The sequence below is a fragment of the Ambystoma mexicanum genome, chromosome 3q (assembly GCF_040938575.1).
Source record: "Ambystoma mexicanum isolate Mex_15411 chromosome 3q, UKY_AmexF1_1, whole genome shotgun sequence".
NCBI classification, from domain to species: domain Eukaryota; kingdom Metazoa; phylum Chordata; class Amphibia; order Caudata; family Ambystomatidae; genus Ambystoma; species Ambystoma mexicanum.
The window spans coordinates 262,001,207-262,026,273 of record NC_090926.1 but is presented as its reverse complement, the minus strand read 5'-3'; the positions used below and the strand labels follow the sequence as shown (position 1 = coordinate 262,026,273).

General features: G+C 46.7%; 1 protein-coding gene across 1 annotated transcript in view; it reads right to left on the bottom strand.

Annotated features, from left to right (window-relative positions):
- Positions 1 to 4,667: 4,667 nt before the first annotated feature.
- PYM1 (PYM homolog 1, exon junction complex associated factor) overlaps positions 4,668 to 25,067 on the bottom strand; it is a 117,379-nt gene continuing 96,979 nt past the window's right edge. The window contains exon 3 of the mRNA XM_069653706.1: positions 4,668 to 5,642. Within this exon, the coding sequence (XP_069509807.1) occupies positions 5,117 to 5,642 (526 nt within the window). The 3' untranslated portion in view covers positions 4,668 to 5,116. The remainder of the gene's footprint in view (positions 5,643 to 25,067) is intronic.

Sequence of the window (25,067 nt, the reverse complement as noted above, 5' to 3'; positions counted from 1 at the left end):
CCAAAATGTACCAGTCAGCTAGCCCATTATGTTGGCGTGAATGTGGTGAACTTGCAGATTATTGGCACATGTGGTGGGGATGTCCCCAGATTAAGGTTTACTGGGACGATATCCTGGGTTGGATCAGAGACCTAGATGGTTTCCACAGAACTGCAGACCCTTGCCTCATTTTGTTTGGCTTTGAGAAGTATGAGGATAAATGGAGAAGGATTAAAGGTCTGGCCACACAGCTGCTGCTAGCTGCCTGGGCTTTGCTGGCTATGAAGTGGAAATCCACAACAATCCCGAGCGAGCGTGAATGGGTTAATGTAGCATCAAACATATGTACCATGGAAAAAATATCATCCCTACACAGGAGATCCACGCAATGTGATACTATGTGGATGGACTTCACGAACAAATACATGTTAAAGTGTTATTCCTGGCATGTAGGAGTATAGATGGAAGCTTACCCCACCACTTGATTTGTCATGTAATACCCTTCCAATGTTTGATGCTGTCTAAAATGGGATTTAAAATGGAATGGAGAAATGTAAAGCTAACTTCCCAAACGGGGGAATCCCTTAAAACCTGAAACGTGACCACATACAAATAAGCCCACACATTTCCTGTATAACGAATGCCAAGCCCGAGGGGTTGTGGGGGAATGGGGGACGGGAACAGTCACTTCAAAGACTTGCAGACAGGTCGTTTGAGTACACAAGGTTTATGTTTGAATTTTGATTGAAAAGTCCTCAACTTTGTTCTGTAATCAAATGCTTGCACTTTTTCTTGTGACCTGTTGTATAAAAATCTAATAAAATGTTAACATTTTTTTAAATGGTAATACCGCCTAAGATATTCAGCATCTTTCCGTTGCTTAGGACTAATAAATATGGTGGCGATTTAACACAGGATAGAGCCTTAGAAAATAATCTCTCTTTCTGTGGAGTTGAGAAGAACAAAAACATTTAGGAAGCATATATTTTGAGGGTTGTGGTGTATAGGAGGCTTTTTCCAAACTAAGGACTGCAATGTGGATTTTCTACTAAGCTCAGGCCACTAATGGATGGACAGGGCTGATGACTAGGCAATGCCTTCCAACACAGCCTCTGGAATTGGCCACTGCTCATGGAAAATATGCAAAGGGAGCACGTGGCAAGGCCATATACAAGCAGGGGGCAAGTTGAGAAGCAAGGGGTAAGTAGAGAAGAATACCAGGGCATTGAGTGGAAGGTTCTGGAGCACTTGGTTGAAGAGGGGAAACAATAACTGACATGTGGCCATGACATCAAAGGAAAGCTCGAGTTTTCACAAAGCAGAACACAAGAAGCAAAAAGAAAAGCAACAAGCAAAATGGCAGAAAGCAGTACAAGAATCAAAGCGCAGCGAGTAATGGTATGTAGTCAAGAGATCAGAATCAGGCTGTGGATGAACAAGTGACAGAAAGCAGAGAACAGATGAAGCAGCTGAGGCAGACTGCAAGCTTATTAAGAGAGACAAACTGCCTACACCAGTGGTCTTCAAACTGGGGGACCCAAAGGATGTCGGGGGGGGCAGATTTTAATATAAAATCTAACCAGATTTCTACTGCTTAAATGTTCTATTAAACACAGTCACCTTTACCCTTTTTCGAAGGGACTGGGCCCCCATGGGCATCTTTAGCTCCCCTATGCGGGGCCAGGGGGTAAAAACAATACTTTTACTCAAGGGGGGCTTGGTATGAAAAGGTTTGAATACCACTGGCATAAACTAAAGCAGAATTGGAAACGAACAATAATGCAGACCTAAAACAGATGACAGGAGGATAATTACTGCAAGGACTCGGACAAAGCAACTTGCAAAACAGGGACCAGCGACAATTTCCATAGCAAGTAGTCCATAAAACAAAAGCGTCACTCGTGTATTGCTCCTTACAAGCAGTTTCATGCAGCTGGACTCCTAGGCTGTGGTCCAAAGATTAGTCGGCCCAAGACCAGTTAACTATGTGCAAATGATGGCTCTTACACAAAGAAGAGATTTCTGTGTAAATCTGTGTCTTCAAGGATTTACATGATCCCACCCCAAGCTACATCTACAAAGTCTTGTGTGCTCGAGCTGCCAAGAGACAACAGCACCCCACAGCCAGTTTACCATTAGCACTGCCAAATACACCCGATTTGGAGTCGAACCCCTCAAAGAAAGCGTTCCATAATTTGGTATGAACAGAGGGCTTCCCAAAGACTACCTGAAGTTCCAGAGAAGCCAAAAATCAAGCATACTTCCTTCATTGGCACTGGTTGTCCCCTCAGCCCATTGTCACTACACTCAACAAAACAGCCACGCGCCTACAACCAACCTCGTTATCAAGACAATTTGTGGTCTTAACACATTGCAATCACAATATTTCACAAGACTACGTGAAGGAATACCACAGCAGCAGTGGAACTGAAACTCCCCCTCATGGAGCACTCCCTCAGACAATGCAGCTGAGCTCAAGAGGCATTGTTCACATGGATTATGCTGTACAATCCAGTCATAAGGGTCTGCAATTACACTGTTCTCACAGAAGAGAGGAGGCAATCTTAAATGAACAATAAATAAAATGTACAAACCTCTGGGTGTTATATAAGTAAAGCATCGTGTCGGAGGGTTTTCAGCAACCCTTAACACTGAATTGTTGAAGTGTAGTCCTTAGATTCCTCCATCGATTTCAGAGCCAATAAGCAGAAGTCTGAGAAGCGCCTTGACTAACGTTGGGTAAAGTTACCCATATTCCAGTGTACCCGTAGTCTGTACATGCAAAGCCAAAGCAGCTGAGAAGTGAGATTGTGAATCAATCAACTAAAAAGCCTCCATAACAGTTATCTTAAAGCAGTCTGCCTCTTTTGCTAAAGAAGGCTCAAACAGAGTCTGGTCTCAATCCATACAGATGGCCTGCCATACATGCGCTAATGTCAAGAAAGCATATGGTCTTACTCTGTATAGAAGCCTCCACACAACATACACTCTCTCATCCAAAAAACAGATGTCAGAATGACTCGGAGTTCACAGTCTTACTGTATGTTCCAGAATACCATCTGCTTCACTCAATACAGACAACTCAAAGGAAAGATGTACCACTGAACCCAAAAGGATGACAAGTCACCAGATGAACCCAGACTAGCTCAGTGCACGAGACTATACAGCATTTCATATCCAGAAAGACACTTCAGAGTACAGATGCCCCAATAGGATTAGAGGTCTCAACCTGCACACTGTCTCAAGCAATAGTGATCAATCCCACAGGAGAATATTTGACAGAATGTACAGTCTCACTCAGTGTATTCACAAAAATGGCTACTTAACCAGAAAGCAGCCTACCTAATTTAGGACAGAGGCCTGACAGAAATCACATTTCTACATTTTCCAGTAGGCAATCTACTAAAATCAATGCAGAGGCCCTGCATTAGTGAATGCCCTCAAACACACTACCTCGCTCATAGATGTTCTTGTGTGCCCCAGGATTAATTTCCTGAGTGATGATACGGCAAATTACTACATGTCCCAATATTCACTCACCTCAGAGGAGAGCACCATGAATCTCTGCTGCAGTCAGCTCTTTATTCACAGTCAACCCCACCCCTCCCAGCTCCTAAACCCCATCAACACAGAACACTATTGGTTAAGACCTGGGAGAAATGCTTGGGTTAAAGCTGTGAGGGGTGAATAGGAGGTTACTCACACAGGGAACGAGGGAGGTGGTGTTGGGATTGGGGAGGTCAAAAGTGGTTTGTAAGTTGATCCACCAATGAAAAACAGAGTGGAATCAATTGATGAAAATTGGTGCACGCAACTGTGATTATTAGACACCTCAAAAACCATCTGTAATATGCTTTTCTTTTGTTGCCAGATGCATTTTCTGTTTCAGAATGAACGCTCTTCAGTGGGCCCTAGAAAGATTGGCAACAGAGGCAAAATGAGAGGTCAAACTAGAGACTACGTAGAGTCTACAGGGTCAAAGGAAGCATGGAAATGAGCACTATGTGTGCCCAGTGGTTCTGATTCGCTATCAAGAATTTAAATCCAGTTGCAAAACTGAGGATGAACCAAGCCTGATTTGCATATGGTCTTTTCCCTTCTGTAATGAGTTAGCAAACTGAAGAACTATCATCTGGAGGGTTTACCAGAGAAATGCCCAGGATTAGGAGTGATTCAAAACCTTCCGCCCTTCACTCTGCAGTTTTACTAAAAATCACAACCCCTTCCCTCCCCCGACCACCACAAGTGGGCATGTATGCTCAGACGTGGGTCCCAAGCCTCCTAGGCCTAGAGAGACTCAACATACACCTCACTGATGGTGGCCACTGAGCTAGAAACCTGACATGGGTTGCTTGTCGTCTCGTACAGAAGGTATGAGACCTAGCAATTTGGGGTGGGCTGCCCCTTTTGGGGCGGAACCAAGCCTGACAAGCATAGCCTTACCCCTTCTGTATTGGCAAGCTGAATAACAATGGTCTGGAGGGTAGGCCAGAGCAATACTTGCAGTTATGATGGATTCAAAACCTTCCAGCCATCACCACAGTTCATGTATTACTACAACTTCAGATTACTAAATTACACAAGCAACACATTTGATAATACAATAGCCATCATACTGGCAATAAATGACAGCTCATAACCTGTCAGAAGGAAAATCCTCCCACAAAGTAGTGAGATTACAGTACACATTTTTAAAAAGACATTCCTTTAATTATAATCTTCAAAGGATAGACTGTATGCAAGTTAATAAGTACTGTACATTTTATTACGGACAGTCCGTATTTAAATAATAAAAAAATAAATGAAATCCCAGGGTAACAAAAACACAAACTCATGAAGGGGTTGGGCAATGCTGGATGTGTGAAGTGTGGCTGCTCCACATAAACCTTCCAAAGCAACACAGGCCCTATGAGCCACAAAGGGGCAACATGAAGTTGCAGTGTGTGGCCTCAGCCAACAGCTGTTAAAATGAATTAAAAACCCCAGAAAGAACTCGTCGACATACAAGAAGAATATCCTAGCTCTATGGAGACGAGTATTCAGGATTGTCCTGTCCAGACAACTACACAAGATCCAAAAACGCCTCGTGGACGAGCACCTTTTGTTTCCAAATCCCCAGCGGAGGGTTCTACAGTTTCTACAAATCAAGCTCCAGGTCTTCAAGCTCCTCCTCTAGGGCCTGCCTCCTCCCCAGCTTTTCCTTCTGCTCCTTGGTCAGCTCTTTCAGTTCTCCAGAGTCTATTTTTTGCTGCAAATCTTCCACTTGCCGAAGTTTCTTACGCAAGTTCTTAATCTTCTTTGCTCGCTCTACAGCAGCAGGCTCGGCAGAAGGCACTGCCATTGTGGCGGCTTTAGCACTCCCTTCGACAGTGGGCCGCCGCAAGCTCTTGTCGCCATCGGCACCCAGCTGCTGCAAACCAACATCACTGGTGACAGTGGCCTTCCCTAGTGCCAGACAGAGCTCATCCGAATCATCCTGCTCGCCCTTATCATGTTGCTGCTTGCGCTTCTCCTTCCGCTTCATGTTCCTCTTTGCTGTCTTGGACAGGCCAGCCTCACTCTCTGCCTTGGAGGCAGTCTTGGGGGTGGGCACTTCATCTGGGTTTAGTCCTGGTGGAAGGTCAGGTTTACTCTTGAAGAACTTCACATATTTGTTCTCATACCTAAAACAGAAAGAGGCGAGAATAAAAGAACAAGGTCAAGAACTAATTCAGAGAAGGGTTCAGGTAGTAACCATTATCAAGAGCCTCTTATAAAAGACAATTGTTCATTAAAATCTGCGGTAGTACGCAAGCTAGAGGCCAGTGCCCAGCAGCAAAATCCTTGCTTGCAATGCAGGCCATTTATTACTTTGTACTGAATGTTGGGAGGAAATTCATTAGGACTAGCCTGGAAATACATACACTACGGTTTGCAGTAGGTCATTAGAGAAACCTAAATATACAACAGTGACCTGTTTACAATAAAAATGAAATAACTTGTTAAAAAAGGACAGAATTGTCTACATGTAGCAGTTAAAAAATATTAAAATATTACTTTCACCAGCACCACCTTAAATTTGACACAAACCACCACTTTATAATTAACAAATGCAATGAACCCTTCCATTGTCTCACCTCCCCTCTTATACCAAAATGTAACAAATACCAGGCATGTGACTGAATGGTACAGAATGTGGGCTACATCAACCCACTCAGCAGAATTCCCATTTATGACCAAGAGTCGCTTTTGCAGTCAACAGCAAAATGTCTCTGCTGGCTCCTTGGAGCACTGTTGCATCAGAACTGTTTTGCAGTGACAAAAGGATGGCTGCCCCATCTTGCCAAACAACATTGGGCGAGTTGGAACAGGGGGCACACCGGGAAAGGTGCCAGTGTGTTCTTAGGTGCACCCAAAAGAAGCAAATCAAAGCACCGCTGCTCTGCTGCTTGCATAAAGTTCCCATTGAAAAGTGAAAATACAGCTCTTAGCAGAACAAAACTTGCAAAAGAGCCAAGAATATGAGGCAGAATCTGGAAAGATTATAAAATTTAAAAGAGGACTTGGCGCTCCAACAGCAGAATAATATAGACCAAGAGGCCCAATTAAATGCATTAAGAATGGAGTGCCAAGAAGAGGTTGACTCCTTGGAAGAGGGTCAACTGAAATTAGAGCAACAAGTGCGATACAATAATGCCAGCATAGAGCAAATGGCCACTTTACAGAATCAGATAAAAAAATTGAAGAGGAAAATAAATGAATTATGAGAGACCGCCACTCTCAATCAGAATTTGATGAAGATAGCCGGAAATTAGGCGCCATAACACAACAAAGGGATGACCTGGCTGAACAAAGGGCCGCTCCGTATCAGGAGAAAAGAGACCCTCCACCAGGAAATGTGCAATTTAAAAATCAATCTGGAGAGAAGGGAGTCAGATCTTCAGGGTCTGACTGGCCTATGGGAGGCAAATGGAACTCGAGTTAAAGCAGGCCATAGAGGCTCTAAATGTGCAGAAACGGGAGGCGCGCCGCTTACAACAGAAATTGGCTCAGTGTTCCCAAACTATACAGGCAGCACAGAGAGATGGTGAGGCGAAATATGGGCTCCACAAGCAAGTGGCAGCTCAAGAGCGAGGCCAGTAAAGCCCTGATAGCCGAGCAAAAGGCTCAGATCTTTGCCTATTATCAAGAGATAGGGGCCGAGAAGGAAATACTAGCAAGGTTGGACAAAGAGTATACTAGATTCAGCCCAAATTGGAGCGACCCCGAACAGGAAGAGGGGGACAGGGCAACCCCTGATCATATTATGATGACCTCTGTACTAAGGGACTCAAACCCATTTAAAACTTTGTGCACTGCTGACTTCTTGGTTACCGGTTCACATGAGCCACAAACCATAAGGCCATCGGAATTAAATAGGCCTAGCATGATGGAGCCGACAGGTCAGCGCCCTCCAGAAATTGACGGACGGGCGTCCCTGTACAGATACAAAAATATAAAGGCTGATGTCTCCGACCAGGAAACCTCCTATGAGGAGAAGGTCAGGGAATTAGATCTGCAGAATCACTACCTCCAAAAGGGACCAGTTGGTTCGATTTGCACAGGAACAACAGGAAAAGAGGCCCCAAAAGAGCATCCGGAAGACCTCCACCCAATCAGGGCGGGGGGGGGGCGAATACTCTGCCAACCCTGGAAGCAGGGAGGAGTCAGAAGACTACTCTCCTGTGCACCACAGGGGAGAAGAAAATAGGCCCCACCATTCTGCGAGCCCCTCCCAGACTCACAGAATCAGGGAGTGCCTAGAAAATCATGAGGTGACCTCAAACAGCAGCGCCTCCGAGTCTAAGGGCGAAAGGACTCGGGTGATGCGGCGAAATAAGGCAGATAAACCAAAAAGAGTTCTGGTGAAAGACCCCATTAGACAGATCAAGGCCATCAGCAATTTCATGAATCTAATGACACAGAAGTTTTAACACATTGCAGGCTATAATCATCAACATCTTAGAATAACTGCATCTAGAAGTTATAAGCTGGGAATAAGGACAGAAAAAGCCCTCCTTGCTTTTCAAGCCATCAAGAAACAACTATCATACTTCATTCCACCGGCAAAATTATTGTTAAAGCTTTTAGACAACACTAGTAACCCCATCTACCTTTTGCAAGTGAGATGTGGGGGGAGGGGGGGAAGGGAAGGGTATCCAGATTGGGACTAATCTCCCACAGAGGTTTTGCACCTTCAACTCTGCAAACAGATACTTTGTGTGCATAGAAAAAGCCCAAACCAAGGGTCTAGGGTAGAACTAGGCATAATCCCCCTGCTGTCCAACATACAAAAGCGCATTTTAAAATGCTAGTACCATATCAAGAGCAGTAACACAACCACCCACTGCAAGACCGAACAGCAAAACCCTGCAAGCAATCCCTTGAACAATAAATTACAGAATTGTGGTCCATTCAGCCGCAATTCCCCACAGTTAGACAGCATAGGAACCCAAAGACAGGAGGACAAATTGGGCAGGTTCTTACAACAGACTGAGCACAAACTGGAAATAGAGACTGGCTGATACAGCTCAAACAATCAGTTGGGGGAGGACAGAATTAGTCAGCAATATGAATTAGGAGAAGAAAATTAGATCTTCCGCGCTGTCCTGTATACAAAGACTAGTGAGAATAGGGAAGTCTTCTCAAGTAAAACAACTGGACAATGACTGATTTGCTATCCTTGGACAAACACCAGAATTAGCTGAGAAAACAGCAAAATGTGTATGCATGCCATCAGAGGAGGCCGGATGATTCAAGCAATATGGACTTTAAATCACTAATGAAGCAAATTTACCTTGGAAATATTGGTTTAACTGGTCAAGCTAATAAAGTACCTTGCGTTGTATTATTACTGTATTGCATTTGAAATGTTTTGCGTCATCTTCTTAATTATTTAGCATATAGCTTAATGGGTAGAACATTTTGTTAATGTCCAACCCCCGGTGAATACCATTAGATGCTGGCTTGTATAGTTCCCATGGTGTGAATCACAGTTAATGCCTTCAACTCCTTGCTTCCCAACCAACAATTTCCCCCAGTAAATGTTGCAAGCTGCTCGTTTGTATCTCACTTTGCCCACTGCCCCCCCCCGGCCCCCAGCTATAGTGGTGCTCCTTAACTCGTTCTTCTACCTCATCGCCCCCACACTCCTCTCAAAATTTTGACTAAGGTGACCAGACATCCAGACATTGGAATTGGGCCCTCTGTCCCTCCCATCCTACGTTTAATAAAGAAATTCCATTCAGGCTTTGGGGAAAGGGGAGTACACCATGGTCCAAATGTGACACAGCCCTTTATCTGGTATTTGCCAATAAAACAGGTGACATAGGGAATGAGTATGCTGGATGCAAGGTAAACCGAGCCTTTATTCAAAATAAACAAAAGCTGGGGAGAAACAAGATTAACATGCACACTCTTACGCTTTTACTCAAGTTTTCCATAGATGCAACAGTTTATTAAGTGCTGATTTGTCACTGCTTATGTCATGATGACAAACAAGTTACAAAAACCTCTCCAACATACATTGCATTAAGCTACATAGATTTCATATAAGTGCACTAGTCATGACTGGATGGCCCCTATGTAATAGATCCATCCTGGGGGGCTGCCCACTTCAGATAACATATGTGCTACATCACCACTTTTAAGCCTAATTGGTTGGCAGTAATCATGGGGAAGTATGGGCTTTCATTGGTTGGCAAGTAGTATGGCCAACCTTGGGCATTGACAAGGTATGATGAGATATGGAGTTTCATAATGGGGGTAGAGAGATCGGTGTATCACTTATTTCCAGTTAAATAGCTCTCATTATCCGAGCACCATGTCTGCGAAGATCCCAAGCTGTCCTTGGAAGTTTATCTGAGGCCCCCTGCCCCCTTGCAGGTGCATTAGCTCAGTCTTGGCACGCTAGGACTAACCGCTGCTTTGAATCACGTGCTACTGGACCGGATCGCAATTTTCAAACCTTGCATTTATTCCGATTTTAGCTACCTCTGAACATGCATGACTCGGCTGGCTGACTACCTAAGGCATCCATCATTGCGTGAGCAGGGTGTTTTTTGTAGTTGCTCATGTGTGCACCTGGACATCAAAAAGCTGTCTGCCTTGCACTACAGCAAATTTAATTATTCACCACTCAGCAGCCTGGGATCAGCTTTCCGTCTTTCGCCGTTCCCTGTGCAAAACTCCCCTTTCTTCCTGCAAACTTGAGCGGCTGTGAGCATGGCAAGGTTCTGTATTTGCTTCATGACCCATTTTTGGATGCTCTGGGCCTATCTCGAGTTCCAACTCCTATCTTGCTGTTCATTTGTAGTGTATTTTTCATGCCGACATTTACTGCTGCATTTACTGGGAGCTAATGCATTTTATGCCATAAATGTATGCTGCATTCATTTTAATCTGTTTCTAGCAGTGTAGTGAGTCCCTTTCTTTAGAAGGCTGGAAACTAGCTTCTCCCTACCTTCGTGTCGACACACTGTGCTCTATTTAATCTAGTTTTAGTTCCTACACTAATGTCATTTAAGCCATTTCTTTATGGCAGTTACATATGCATTGCCTAGTCACGTGCTCAGTCATAGATTCTACATTTGTGCACGTTTTCTCTTCACCTTTCAGTCTGTGTCGTTTCTCACCTGATCGGTACTGGCGAGGACTGGGGGCACAAGTTGGCACTTGTGTGTTTATCAGTACCCTTACAGGAGACTGTTTGGGAAAGCGATACACAGAAAGGCCTGTAATACCAATTAGAGCAAAAACTCTTACAGTTCCAGCCAGATCTGCACAGTTTATCTCCAGGAGCAGTGCTGGAAACAAATTATGGACTGGGCACCCCGCCTCCCCAAGCGAGCAAAGTTAAGCAGGCATGGGGGAGATCCCATTTTAAATTTTGGCTATGAGGTGGCGCTACAACTATTGCATTAGAGTACAACTCGGGAGAAGAGGCATACGAGGAGGGATACATAGCGTGTAGGTGTTTGGCGATTTACCCACCCAACGACCGCCCAAGGACATGCTAATCCCTTTGGCCATTTCCACCCCTCCCAAATCACATCCTCCAGGGATCTCTGTGTGCTAGCTTTATCAAGCCTTATTATTAAACTGCGTGTGCAAAGTGCCTGCCAGTGTTTTTTTCAAAGCAGTCTTCTGAGCGTTAATGACTTAATTGGAGCTATAAATGTGCTACCGGTGTCAGAAAAATATCTTAACCAGTATTGCCTTTAGTGTCTCAATATTTAAGCACGATGTGTGCCCTTCACTGTAGTCCTGTTGAAAACCAGCATTGGCATAGCCAACCGTTTTGGCTTGTGTCTAAGCATTAGGCATTTGCCAGTCGATGCCATTATAGGACCACCATATTGCAGCTGCTACCATTGATGGCCAGTTAATACCACTACAGCAGTGCATGGAAAATTACATTTTCCATGCCTACAGAAGCCACAACTGTGTGTCCAGCCCCAGTCTTTAGTTTGAAAACCTTTCACCCTTGAATGCTCTCTCGTGACTGCCTGCACCAACATCCTATTTAATTCTTCTCCTCTTCCACCTCAGAATGCAGATAGTTTATAGCTTGAAATGCCCATCTCATCTTGGAAAGGAAAGAGAACGTCAGCAGAGTTATTCACCTGCTGTCACTGCAGCCCAGTCTTAAACACAACCTAAAGATCTCTGTAATGGGATTGGAATGTATAGTGTTGTATTCTATTGCTGCAACCAGCACTACATGCCCCACATGTCTCACAGAGTCTTGGTTCACGGCCAGCTCTGTCACAAGCTTTGACACTCTCCTTCCGGATAGCTAAAAGATACTCTCCATACCCAGAACCAGCCGTCCCGGTGGGGGTGTAGCCTTGATCATCCAAAAGTGTAACCCTTCTTCCATCATTCCTATACAGGACTACTCCTTCGAATGTATGATCTGCAGGCTCCCCATCCCTCCTGGCTGCTCTCTCACAATGGCCTCTGTCTCCCTCTCTCCTACCATCTCCTCCTCCATTCCTGGCCCGCATGTGGCTCTCCTCCTTCCTTCTCTTCCTTTACCTTGTTCACACATCGACACCCTTGCTCCAGCCTTGGCCAATTTCTGCAATCACTTCTTTGCCACTGGAACCTTCCCCTCCCACTTAACTCCTTATGCACTCACTTGTGGACCCCCTTCTTAAGATGCCCTCTGCTGATACTTCCTCTCTGGCTAACTATCGTCCGATCCCCAGCACTCCTTTCCTGGGCAAGCTCTTGGAAAAGCTGGCCATCAACCAGATTAATCTTCACACTGAATCTGTTGGTTGTCTCCACAACCACCAGTCTGGCTTCAGAGCTGCCAGAAGCACGGAAACAGCTCTCCTGAACACACATGAAGACCTGCTCTCGGACCTTGACTCCAACCTTCATTCTGTCCTCATTCTTCTTGATCTCTCTTCTGCTTTTGATATGGTCAACCATGTTATTCGGCTCAATCGCCTCCGTGATGACCTGGCTATCACTGATCAGGTCCTGACCTGGCTGACCTCCTTTCTCACTGATCGACCCACTAAGGTCCAACTGGGGTCTTTCCTCTCTTCCATCTCTCGCTCCCTCCCTCTACTTGTGGTGTACCTCAGGGGGTCTAACCTTCTACCACTACCTGGCAACTCTATCCCACTGCATCGCCACTTTTTGCTCCAACTTTCAGTGTTATGCAGGTGACGCCCAGCTCTCTTTCAGGCTCCCCTCAGCCGCTTCTCCTCCTCCTCATACCAGACTGTCTGGCCGCAATTCAGGAATGGTGCGGCGCCAATGATCTCTGCCTTAATGCAAGTAAGACAGAGATCCTCCTCATCGAAACACTGGCTCCCTCCTTTCCCCTCTCTCTCTGGCCGCCCACTCTGGGCCCACGTCCTGCTCCTTCGACTCCACCCTCTCCTTCTCTCCTCAGATCTCAGACGTCTCTAAGAAGTCAAACTACGAGCTGCACCTGAGGGGTATTCTTCCTTTCCTCACTTTACCCCAGAAGCTCACTGTCTCCAGAGCTTTGATCCTTTCTAGGCTAGACTACTGCAACAGCCTCTTTCTAAATCGTCCTGCTTCTACTCTCAGACCTCTACAACGTATCCAGAACAGGACTGCAAAACTTGTCCTTGGCCTCAAGCCCAGGGATTGAATCTCTCCAGCTCTGAAATCTCTTCACTGGCTCCCTGTGGCAGCAAGGATAACGTTCAAGACCTGTTTGCATCATCCACAAGACTTTCTGGGGCCTGGGACTGCACTACCTCCAACTCTCACCTACTAAACATTTCCCTTCTCGAGCCCTCCGCTCATCCACCTCTAACTCGTGAGGGTCAGATGCTTTTCCAAGCAGAGAGTTGGGGGCAGATCTCTCTTTGGCTGGGGCCTCCCTCTAGAACAGCCTCCCTGTCGCTCTAAACTTAAGAACCACCTCCGGTTCCAGAAGCAACTCACGACCTTCCTTTTCGCTTCTGCTCTTCCCCTCTTCTGCTGATGCCCCCACGCACTGGTCACCTGGCTACCCTCTGAACTTGTGCCCAGGCTCCCGCTTGTCCAGTTGCCCATCGCACTACCTCCTGGCTCCACCAGCACTTGGGGCCTGTATCTGCAACCCTACAGTCCCCCCGCCGGCTGCACCAGTTACCTACAATTCTGAGTAGCCCCCCCCCCCCCACACACCCCGGCACTTCTCCCCTTCCTCTTCCCTGCACTTGCGCGATCTAAATGACAAGGCCTAATAAGATGATTGTTTTGTCCTCCCTCGGTATCCCCCTCCTGGACTTGTCAAGCCTAGAAACACTTGTATACAGGCGCGTTATAAATCCAATATCATACCCCACCCAGTCATGATCTCTTCATGTCTTTTCCTACCATCAAGCCATCATGTTGTGTCTCCAGCCGCCTCCCATCACATTACGGGCACCAGCTTGCTCTTGACATCAAATTGCCACTGGTGGAAGACAGCAGACCGGGCGCGGAAACGGGCACATCAAGCAGCAAGCCTTTATTTGAGCCACCAGAGATCACGGTGCAGTCCGTCACGCCAGGACCAGGCCGTGAGGCGCCATGTCGCAGCCAAGCAGCCTGGTCGCATCCCGCTCGATCTTTGGGCTGCAGGGGTCACCCAAGGCCGGGAAACACCGAACAGAAGCTCCAAAGCTCACTTTATTCCAGCATTAGGTAGCTAGGAAAGGGGTTTTGTGCATTTTCCTCTTTCAACATGTCAGCAGTTCTTAGGGAGCCATCTTATCGTTGACGCACCTAGCAACGTCCCATGTAGTCACATGGCCTCAATAAGGGTTGTCGCCAGCATGAGGCAGTGTGCTCCATTGTTTTTGGCTTACGTGTGTGTAGGGGGCTGCCATCCCTCACCTTCCATAATGTTCCTACTACGGTTGTGGGAGGAGGTGGTTGTCCTTGCCTCTTCCTGACTGTCTAGCAGGACCTGTGTGGATAGCCTGCTTGTGATGCCTCATCTCCGGATGGGAGCATGTGGCTAATTAGTCAGACCTTAATAGCAGTGCGCAGTTGGGTCTGCGGGCCCCCCACTTCTGGTGTTCAAATTGGTTGTGTTTATTTGGGCACCCCCTGTGAGGGGTCAGAAATGATGAGAGGCGGACACAAAGCTGGAATATTTTCAACATCGGATCTCTATTAAATTCAAGGGGATGGTTAAAGGTCTTTTTGTCCCCATCCTAAAGAGTTTCCCTACCTCTGACTTTGTAAAAAAAAATAAAATAAAAAATTATATATTATAGAAATCAAGTTTGAAAATTCAAGAAATCCTTGAATCCTGGAGGGGGGGATCCCTGGATTATTTCAGCTAGTATAAAGTCTCCTTTTTAAAGCCCGAGTCTTTAAGAGTAGCTGAAATGTCTTTCACAAAACTCTTTAGGGATTGCAAAATGTCTTTTCCAGACAATGATTGCTCAGAAATAGTAGAACAAGTTACTTACCAACTGGTAACGTTCTTTCGACTGGATGTTCCTCCAACGTAGTCCTCATCTTTGACATGTAATGTCCACAGCTGTGCTGCTTCGGAAATATTTTCGGCAGAGGTCTCCCTGCGTCGAGTCGATGTCCCTCAAAAGCCTCATTCGAGGCTGATGTTATAAGTAGCACGCACGGCGCCTGTAGCCTTGACTCTACTTAGCCTTGTTGGAACGAAAGCTGCAATAGCATGTGAAATTCTTGAGGGGTAGGCCGGGAGGGCGATGAGGAATACGTTGTCCAGTCGAAAGAACGTTACCAGTTGGTAACTAACTTGTTCTTCGAATGGATTGTGTCCTCCAACATATTCCTCATCTTTGACAGACTCCCAGAGCAGGATCAATGAGTGGAGGAGGGAGAAGAATTTAGAGATACCCAATTAAATGGCAGAGTAAAGCACTGCCTTACCAAAGGCAACATCCTGAGCATGAGAAGTATCCAGGGAATAATGCTTAACAAATGTGTGTATGGAAGACCACGCTGCAGCATCACATATGTTCTTAACAGGGACACCCCTCTGCAGGGCTGTAGCTATGCCCCTAGTGGCATGAGCCGGTTAGCCCCCAGGAGGGTCCTTGCCAGCCAATCTATAGCATTCAGAAATAGTGAGGATGATCCACTTAGACAAGGTTTGTTTAGAGACAGCCTGGCCCAATCGGTGCCCAGCATACCCCCACAAAGAGCTGGTCGTCCACTCTGACTTTGGATATTCTGAAAGATAAAAGCTTAATGCTCTCCTAGGGTCCAACCTATGGAGTCTCTCCTCTTCCTTACTAGGATGCGGAGGAGGATAGCAGGCAGGTAGCACCACCATCTGGATCAAATTAAATTCTGAAACTACCTTAGGTGGGAAGGAAGGACGTACTCTCAATACAGCCCTGTCCTTGTGGAACAAAGTAAAGGGTGGCTTAGAAGAAACTGCAACTAAGAAAACAGTTTAAAATGATAACAGTCTCAACGGACAAGAGTGCAAAGGTTAAAATGTAGCACCCATCAGAGATTTTATGATCAAATTAAGATCCCAGACCGGTACCTGAAAAGGCGACGGCAGGAACACATTTGGGAGTCCTTTTAGAAACTGAATGATCAGTGGAATCTTAAAATAAGTTAATTCCTTGGATGAGCGTTTAAAGACAGATAGCGCTAAGTAACCTTTAATGGTTGCCACCTGAAGACACTTGTGGGCCAAAGAAGGTAAGAAAGAACCACCAGAATGGAACACTGAAAAGGATCAACATTCTGTCCTCTGCACCAGTCGCAAAACTTACGCCAACGGCAAAAGTACAGAGACTTTCTTGCTGGACGCCTGGTCGAAAGCAACACCTCCATCATGTCATCCGGGAGGTCCCAATCCTTCTAACTCAACCTTTCAGAAACCATGCGTGAAGGTTGAGATTCTTGACATCTGGATGGAGAACCAGACCTTCCTCTCGCAAGAGAAGATACTCTCTTTGGGGAAGACGCATTGGAGGACAGATGGACATGTCTAAAAGGTCCGGGTACCATGCTCTCGTGGCTAAATCCGTAACAATTAGGATCATCTGGGTCCCGAACCGTCGTAACCTCCTAAGAACTCGAGGAATGACGGGGATCGGAGGAAACGTGTACAGTAGCGGGAATAACCAATCCACTACGAACACGTCTCCTAGAGCTCCTCTCTAAGGAAATTCCCTTGAGCAGTACCTCTCGCACTTCCGGTTGGCACCGGTCACGAAGAGGTCCACCTGTGGGGTTCCCCAAAGGGTGAAGACCTCTTAAAGGACTTCCTGAGCGATTTCCCACTCATGGGAGACTGAGCTCTGCCTGCTCCGAGCATCTGCCGCCGTGTTCTCCTCTCCGGCCTGATGAACTGCTGCAAGGGAGATTCCCTCTGGAATTGCCCCGAACCAGAGCTGTATTGCCTTCCAGCACAGAGGCAGGGACCCTAGACTCCCTCTCTTGTTGAGGTAATGCATGGCCAATCTGTTGTCAGTCATTATCGGGACCTTCATTCCCCGTACAGACGGCAGGAAAGCCTTCATTGCCAGCCTGATAGCTCCCAGCTCCAAAAGATTGATGTGTAGCTTGGACTCCGATGGAGACCAACGACCGCGAATGGACAGATTGTTGGCGTGAGCTCCCCACCCTTTGAGGGAAGCGTCCATCACTACAGTTATCTCAGGCCACAGCTGTCAAAAGGGTAATCCCTTCATGAGATTCTCCGTGCAGGCCCATCACAGAATGTGCGACCCTGATCGGAACTCGAAGGTGATCCGTCATCTTGCCTGAGAATTGGGACCATTGCGTCCTGAGAGCCCATTGGAGGGATCTCATTCTAAGGTGGGCCTCTGACACCAGAAAAAGGCAGGATGCAATGAGGCTGAGCAACCTTAGGAATTTGAAAGCTGCTAGACATTCTGGAATTTGGTTACCATCTGGTGAATGTGTTGAACCCTCAACTTGCGTGGCGAGCACATCCCCAAGGATGTTTCCAACACTGCCCCGACATACTGGAGCTGTTGGGAAGGTCATAGGGGACTTCTTGAAGTTGAGGGAGAAACCCAGCCTGTGAAGGGAGTGGCAGGTGACATCAAGCTGATTCAAGGCTTGTTCTGGAGAACACGCCCTGATAAACCAATCGTCCCGGTAGGGGTTAGACGTGAATTGCCCCTCTCCTGTGATGTGCTGCCACCACCACAAGCTTGGTGAAGACCCTTGGGGCGGAGGTCAACCCGAATGGCAGGACTCGAAATGGATAGTGCGAGCCTCCAAATGCGAACCGCAGGTATTTCCTGTGCTTCAGATGGATCAGCACATGACACCAACCAATCCAAAGGTTGGAGGGCCTAAAGGATCTGAGAAAGAGTGACCATCTTGAATTTGTCCTTCCTGAGGAACTTGTTCAAGTATCTCAAGTCCAAGATGGGTCTCAGTCCTCCGTCCTTTTTGGGAATCAGCAAAATACAGGGAATACCAACCCTTGTTCCTCTCCGCTACAGGCACTGGTTCTATAGTGTCTTCTCCAGCAGGGTTAAAATATCCTGCACAAGGAGCAGATCTGGAATCTTCAAAGAGTGCTTCCCCGGTGAATTGTGAGGCCGCTGCAGAAAAGGCAGGCAGTAGCTGTGGGCTATAGTAATGGCTCGCCATTCTTCTAGATGTTGAGACAGCCTGCCCCCTACCAGTGAAAAGTGACACAAGGCCTCAGAGCGGTTTTGAAGCGGCTCCGGCAGTGCCTGATGGCAAAGAGGCTGCTACTGCTTGAGCGGCTTTGGCACCTCTACCTCGTCCACCACAAGGAAACTTACATTGGCCTCTTTGACTGGCCATTCCTCTCGCTCTTCCAAATGAGTAGAGTAGTATCGAAAGGATCCACCCCTTCATTGTTGTCCCGTAGGACGAAAAGGCGGAGGTTGTCTAACAGCAGCGCCCAAAGATTTAATAGCTGCCTTCGAGGTCTGCAACTTTTCAAGGCTCCCGTCAGCCTTGCTGCCAAACAGATGAGACCCGCCAAAGGGCATGTTGAGATGATGAGCCTGCACACCAGGGGTAAAACCAGACTTCCTCAACCACGCAAACCTGTGCATCATGGTGCTCACAGCCATGGACCTCCTGACACTATCTGCAGTATCCAACCCAGACTGAAGGGATTCACACATGGCCTGCTTGCCATCCTGAACAATAGCCAGAAAGCCATCCTTTCTGGCCCTTCAGGAATATGCTCAGCTGCTAAGTTGGGCGATTTTAACCCTATACTCCCAGCAGAAAACACCCTGCATGGCCATCCATCCATCCATACACTTATCGTCCCCATCAGGAGGGATTGTAGGGTACGCCACCTTGTTTGAGGTAGCCATGGCTGCCTGGAACACCAAACTCTCATGAGTGGGGTAATTGGACAGGTTGCCGGGGTCGCTACTGGATGGGAGGTATTTCTTCGTCAGAGACTTGTTCACCGCCAGATTAGCCTCCGGGGCGTTCCAATTTTCAACCACCCTGTTCTGCAGAGCTATATGAAACGGCAAGACGGACCCTGATCCAAAATGAGTAAGATCATCCTGCTCAAAGTGCACAGGAGGCCTGCACCAGCCCAGATACAGCTCTCGACATGAGCCTGCGATATGAGGAGTCGGCAAAATGTCTATTTGTCATCTGTAAAGTATTTGTCAATGTCTGTTCCAATGATGGTTTCCTAGTCTACTCCCCAGCCAGGTCTTCAGATCTCCTGGTGTACTCTTGTGCCAGGTATCTTTCTCCAAAAGGGGCTCACTGCCTGAAGGGCTTCTTTCCATAGGTCTTCCTAAAATGTTCACTTTCTTTCCAAGTATAAAAGTTGTAATCCTTCACTGTTTATACCAACTCTGAGGGTCAGACACTTTTCCAAGCAGATAGTTGAGGAGGTCAGATCCATTTCCTCGGCTGGGGCCTCCCTCTGGAACAGCCTCCTTGCCTCTCTCAAACGTGAGCAGAACCACCTCAGGTTTCGGAAGCAACTCAAGACCTTCCTTTTTGCTTCCGCTTTATCTCTTCCTTTCCCCTGCTGAAGCACCAGACTGCTCCGCGCACTGGTCACCCTCTCAACTCGGGACCAGGCTCCTGCATGTCCAGTTGCCCTTGCACTGCCTCCAAGCTCCCCAGAACTGAAGGGTCTGTATCTGCAACCCTAAAGTCCCTTCTCTATGCACTTATGAGCCAACCGCTGCCTGCACTTGTGAGTTAACTGCACTTTCCCCTTCCACTCCCCCCTGGCACTTCTCCGCACTTGTGCAATCTGATTGACACAAGGCCTAGTAAGATAGTTTATTTTGTCCTCCCTGGTTTCCTCCTGGTCTAGTCGCGCCTAGAAACACTGGTGTACGGGCGTGTTATAAATGCCACATCTTATCACATATATATATATATATATATATATACATACACACACACACACACACACACACACTTCAGTTAGAGTACATACAACCGTCTAATGAAATGATAACCAAAAACATATTCCCTGCACTACTGGCTGGGTTCCAGAAGCCGCAGCAGAGAGTTCCCTTCATCCACTGTCCCAGATTACAGCTAGAGCAAGCAGAGCGACACGGGACATCAGAACCTGGCGGGAGAAAATAAAGCAGCTGCGGCTTTCCCTCACAGGGCTGATTAGCTCTCAGTTGGTGAAGGTGCAACCTCAGAAGAGTGTGAAACTAGGCAGTTTTGGTAGCTAAAGTTTTCAAGCAAGAAAGGGAGGGCTCTTTGGACCAGACTTGGCTATTCCCCTGTGTGTTCATTCACTATATTGGTGGAAGTGGCTGTGGTTTCCATCTTTCTGACCGTAGATACAAGTGACAAGGACTCCGATTCTACAGGATACTTACTGTGGCCAGACATGATGGTGGTGCATTTTGTACTGGCTTTCCCAAAATGGGTCAGAAGAGTCAAATGGCTTACTGGTCCAGAGCAATTTTCACTATCGGAGGCAACCTCGATGGACATTTTGAGCGTGTTCACCAAATCTCAAAAGGCACAGCATCTCGCCAAGCTCATCACTCTGGAGTCATCTCAAGGCTTAGTGCCGCTTTCCCTCCCAGCGACACTACCTCTGCCAACATTATCTGACTGCATATATACCAGATCAATCATTCAAGCAGGGAAGTGGCGCCCAGCCAGCTACCTCAGGGTTCGGCGCGCAGTATAAATAAAGAAACAAACACACAAACACATTGGGAACATCACCATTTGTCCACCTTTTTAGCTTTTCTGGCCAAAATGTACTGCATTTTTTTGTCTGCGGGTTGGTGATTTGGTGATGCACGCAATAAGTAATTTACAAGGAAAGAAAAAAAAAGACAAATGTCCTTACTGGTCCAGAGGAAGAAATACTTGTGCCGACAATCCACCTATGGTCATTATACATCCGGACAAGTTCATGGATTTTTTTTTTTATTCCATGCCAGCTTCAAAACATATCCTGCAACACAAACCATCTGTGTCTAACTAAAGAGGAAGGATTTAGGATTAACTGTCTTTAAAGGAAAGGACAGTTAGCAGTGAGAACGCTAAGGACCAGATTAAAATGTTAAAACCCTGGCAACGTCAGAGGACAGCCTGTGCGGTAGCCATATTTGAAGACATGCACAACCCATTCCTGTTTTGGAACAGAGTTTGAGGTGGTTCCTTCTACACCGATTACAAGGCAAAAGTAAACAGATTCCTGAAATGATGAAGGGCGCACTGGATCTACTTAGCACTCCCTTCAAGGTTTGTAGCTGTGGAATTGCTAAACTGCAAGAGATGAGAATAAAAGAGAAGCAATGGCTAAATGGTTTACCCCACTATTAAGCACCATGAAAAAGGAAAACAAAAAGATGGAACTTGAATGGAGAAAAGATTACAACCAAGACAAAAAAAAAAAAAAAAAAGTTCCAGAAGCAAATCCGTGCATACAAGAAGGAAATTCTAAAGGCAAAGAGAAGGCACTATGACGACACATCAAGAAATGAGAAACCCACCAGACTGTGACAACACCCCAAACCCCTCGGAGAAACTGTGCAATGACCTTGCAGACCACTTAAAAAAAAAAACAACCAAAAAAAAAAAAATCAATGACATCCGACAAACCATCCAACAGAGGCCAACCAACAGCAACATACAACCAAACGATCCCAGAACCGCAGCACAAACTCAATAACTTTCCTGAAATATCAGCAGAGGCATTCGCAATGCTGGTAAAACACAGCAAGAAAGTGGGTTCACCGATGGATCCTTGTCCCCCGGACATCTACAAATCAATCCTCACACAAGGAACGCCAGCAGAATACTACAGAAACCTTCTAAATCTATCACTAGCAACAGAATTGTACCAAGGATCTTCAAATCCGCTTACATCAAACCACTTCTGAAAAACACAAGCAGCGACGTAGATGACCTCTTCAACTACAGACTTAACATCCCCTACCCGGAAAAACTCCTCAAAACCTACGTATACAAACTAACCCAAGAATACGTTGAAAAACACCACCTGCTAGACCAAGCTCAGGTCGGCTTCAGACCCACAAGAGGTACAGAAACAGCACTACTATCCATCTGGGACGACCTAAAAACAAACAGACTCCAACACAACATCAGCCCTTATTCTGCTCGACCATCAGTTAGCCATGACACCCTAACCAAAAGATTAGAAGACATAGGCATAACAGACACAGCACTACGCTGGACTAAATCATTCCTAGCAGACAGAACAGAAACCGTTTGGATCAAACCCTTCAAATCCACCCCACGGGTTAACGACTGTGGAGTGCTACAAGGATCCTCACTATCACCACTGTACTTCAACATCTACCAAACCCCAGTTATCAGAATCTTCAAGAATCTTCAAGAAACACATCATCACATGCTACAACTACGCAGACGATACTCAAATCATCTACAAAATCAAAGACACCCAAGCCGATCATTCAAACCTAACCGACTGTCTAAAAGAAGTCTTCAACTGGATGAATGCCAACAACCTGAAAATCAACCCAGGAAAAACAGAAATCATCATGATCATATCCAAAGACCAAGAGAAGGAAACCGCCATCCCGTGGCCAACGGAAATGGGAACTGCACCATCACCGTCTAAGGTAGTAAAAAATCTGGGAGTCCTGATGGACAACACCCTAACCCTAGAACCGCAAATAAACACAGTCAAGAAATGCTTCTTCCTCCTCCACACGGCAAGAAAAATACTACCTTCCCTCTTCTTCACACACAAAATACTCACTATCGTCGCCCTCATCATGTCAAAAATCGACTATGCAAACAGCCTCTACCTCGGAATACCTACTGAAGAAGCTACAACGCATCCAAAACGCAGCAGCCAGACTCCTCCTCAAACTATCCAGAAGAGACCATATCACCCCTGCCCTAAAAAACACTACACTGGCTCCCAGTAAAACACTATCACCTTCAAAACAATGTGCATAACGCACAGGGCAGTCTGTGGACCAGGAGCGGACCAGGAGCAGAATTCCTACAAAAGAAAATAATCTACAAGCCAACGAGACCCCTCAGGTGAACCAACGAAATCCGCCTGGAACTAAAAGCTTACATCAAGAAAAAACTCGGAGGAACCGCCTTCTACCACTTAGCTGCAAAAACCTGGAACAACATCCCAAAAGAAATAAGGAACACCAAAGATCACCTTAAATTCAGAACATTACTAAAAACCTGGCTCTTCAATGCCACAGACTAAAACAGTAAGACTAAATGACTAACAGGAAAGGACATTGACAAGCTCCCAGAACCGACTGAGAAGCACTCGGGGAACCGGGAGGGGTGATGCCGGACAGAGTGGTTCACATGCGAGACCCATGGAGACGGAGGCAACAACCCCAGCCAATCCATACCATCCCCAAACGCCCGTTTAGCTGCAACTAGGTATCACTGGGTTGTGGAACTAGAGAGACACCACCAATCGCCACACTAACTGAGGTATGGACACTGGCAGGCACACTGGCCATGTGGGTGGGGGTGAGGAACATGCAGGGTTGGTGACGGAGCGAGCTGAGGAAGCAGCTAGATGTTCAAGGGGCCTCGAATGCAAAACGGGCAGGCACCTTCAGAGGCTCAGGGTGCCCAAGCACCCCATCGAGTGGGATTACGCGAGCCCAACTGGTCAATTCAGGATAGAGATGCCAACTAACCAACACCACTAACAATTTCCTCCTCTGCATACACCTCTCAAACTCCAAACCAAACACAACCACAAACCTCCAGCACAACAAACCGCACTAACTTCACTACACTGCAACAACAAAACAAACACAGACTCGCACATCAATACACAACGACTACCGGCAGCATACACCCCAGGCCCAGCCGACGAACCCACCGGGCTGAGGCTGCCAACTGCACATCACTGCACTCTTGCACTTTTCCAGCCTCCACCCACTAACTCGCCTTCCCTCCCTTTTTTCAGAGCCGCCAGAGCGCCAGGGGACCTTTCCGGTGGTGATAGAGCGCGGTACAAATGTCCTTTAACATTAACAATGCCAGCATGACAATTTACATTGTCACATGTGTGTGAGATTTTTGCGCTTGCAGAATGTGCAGCAGAAGGCAGCCATTTATTATGAACTAATAATACGGCAGAAACAGTGCCCACACCCTGCTGGGCAGATATCCCTGCAGAAGAAGGTGGGTTTGGGGGTAAGATTTATGCTCATTTACGCAGAAACCTATGGCATTCCTGTAAAATCAGTGTATAGCCAAGGTTTCAGTCTGTTCCAGTCTTGTGGCACCCACAGGAACACACATCGCCTTAAATATACACAGCGCATCACAAAACAAAAGCGTGGGAGGAATCGGAGGCAAAATAACCAAGAGAAACGAGAAAAGGCAATTGATGGAAGCAGGTGCAAAATGGCGAGTACCTACAGCGCCTAGCAAATGCCTAATACTTCCACAGATCAACACTGTCGGCTTTACCAACACTTGTTTAACAGGACTTTAGTGAAGGACACACATGGTGCTTATAAATAGAGTGCCTAAAGGCAGACTTGGTTAACAACGCTTTATTGCAACAGTAGAGCGCTTACAGTGTCAATTAAGTCATTAACTCTCAGCAGCAGAAACCATGCTCTTGCAGGAGATTACAGGCGGGGAGCTGACCCAGGGGTTCATGGTCGAAAGGGCACATAGGGCCCTGACCAGGAGACCGGCCCCAGGAGCCCCCCCGCGGCAGTTGATCGCGAAGATCTTGAACTATCGTGACCGCGAAAAGATTCTCAAATTTTTCCGGAAAGGAGGTACGATAGAAAGGGAGTCAGCGAAAATGACGGCGTATCCGGATTATACGCTGCTCGTACAGCAGAGCCGAATGAACTTTGCAACGGTGAAAAGGAGGCTTAGAGAAGCAGGCCACCGCTACATGTTGCTCTACCCCGCCAGGTTAAAGGTGTTTTATAAGAACAGATCCCTCTTCTTTGAGACGCCGACCGAAGCGATGGAGTGGTTGGATATGCAAGGTCGACCTCAGGAATCGGATGCCCAGACAGAAGCGGCTGGAGATAAGTAGCACGTTGCAGAGGCACCCGTGAGGCCATAGTTATGACATTGGGACTGGAATATAGTACGATATTGTGCTTGTGGGG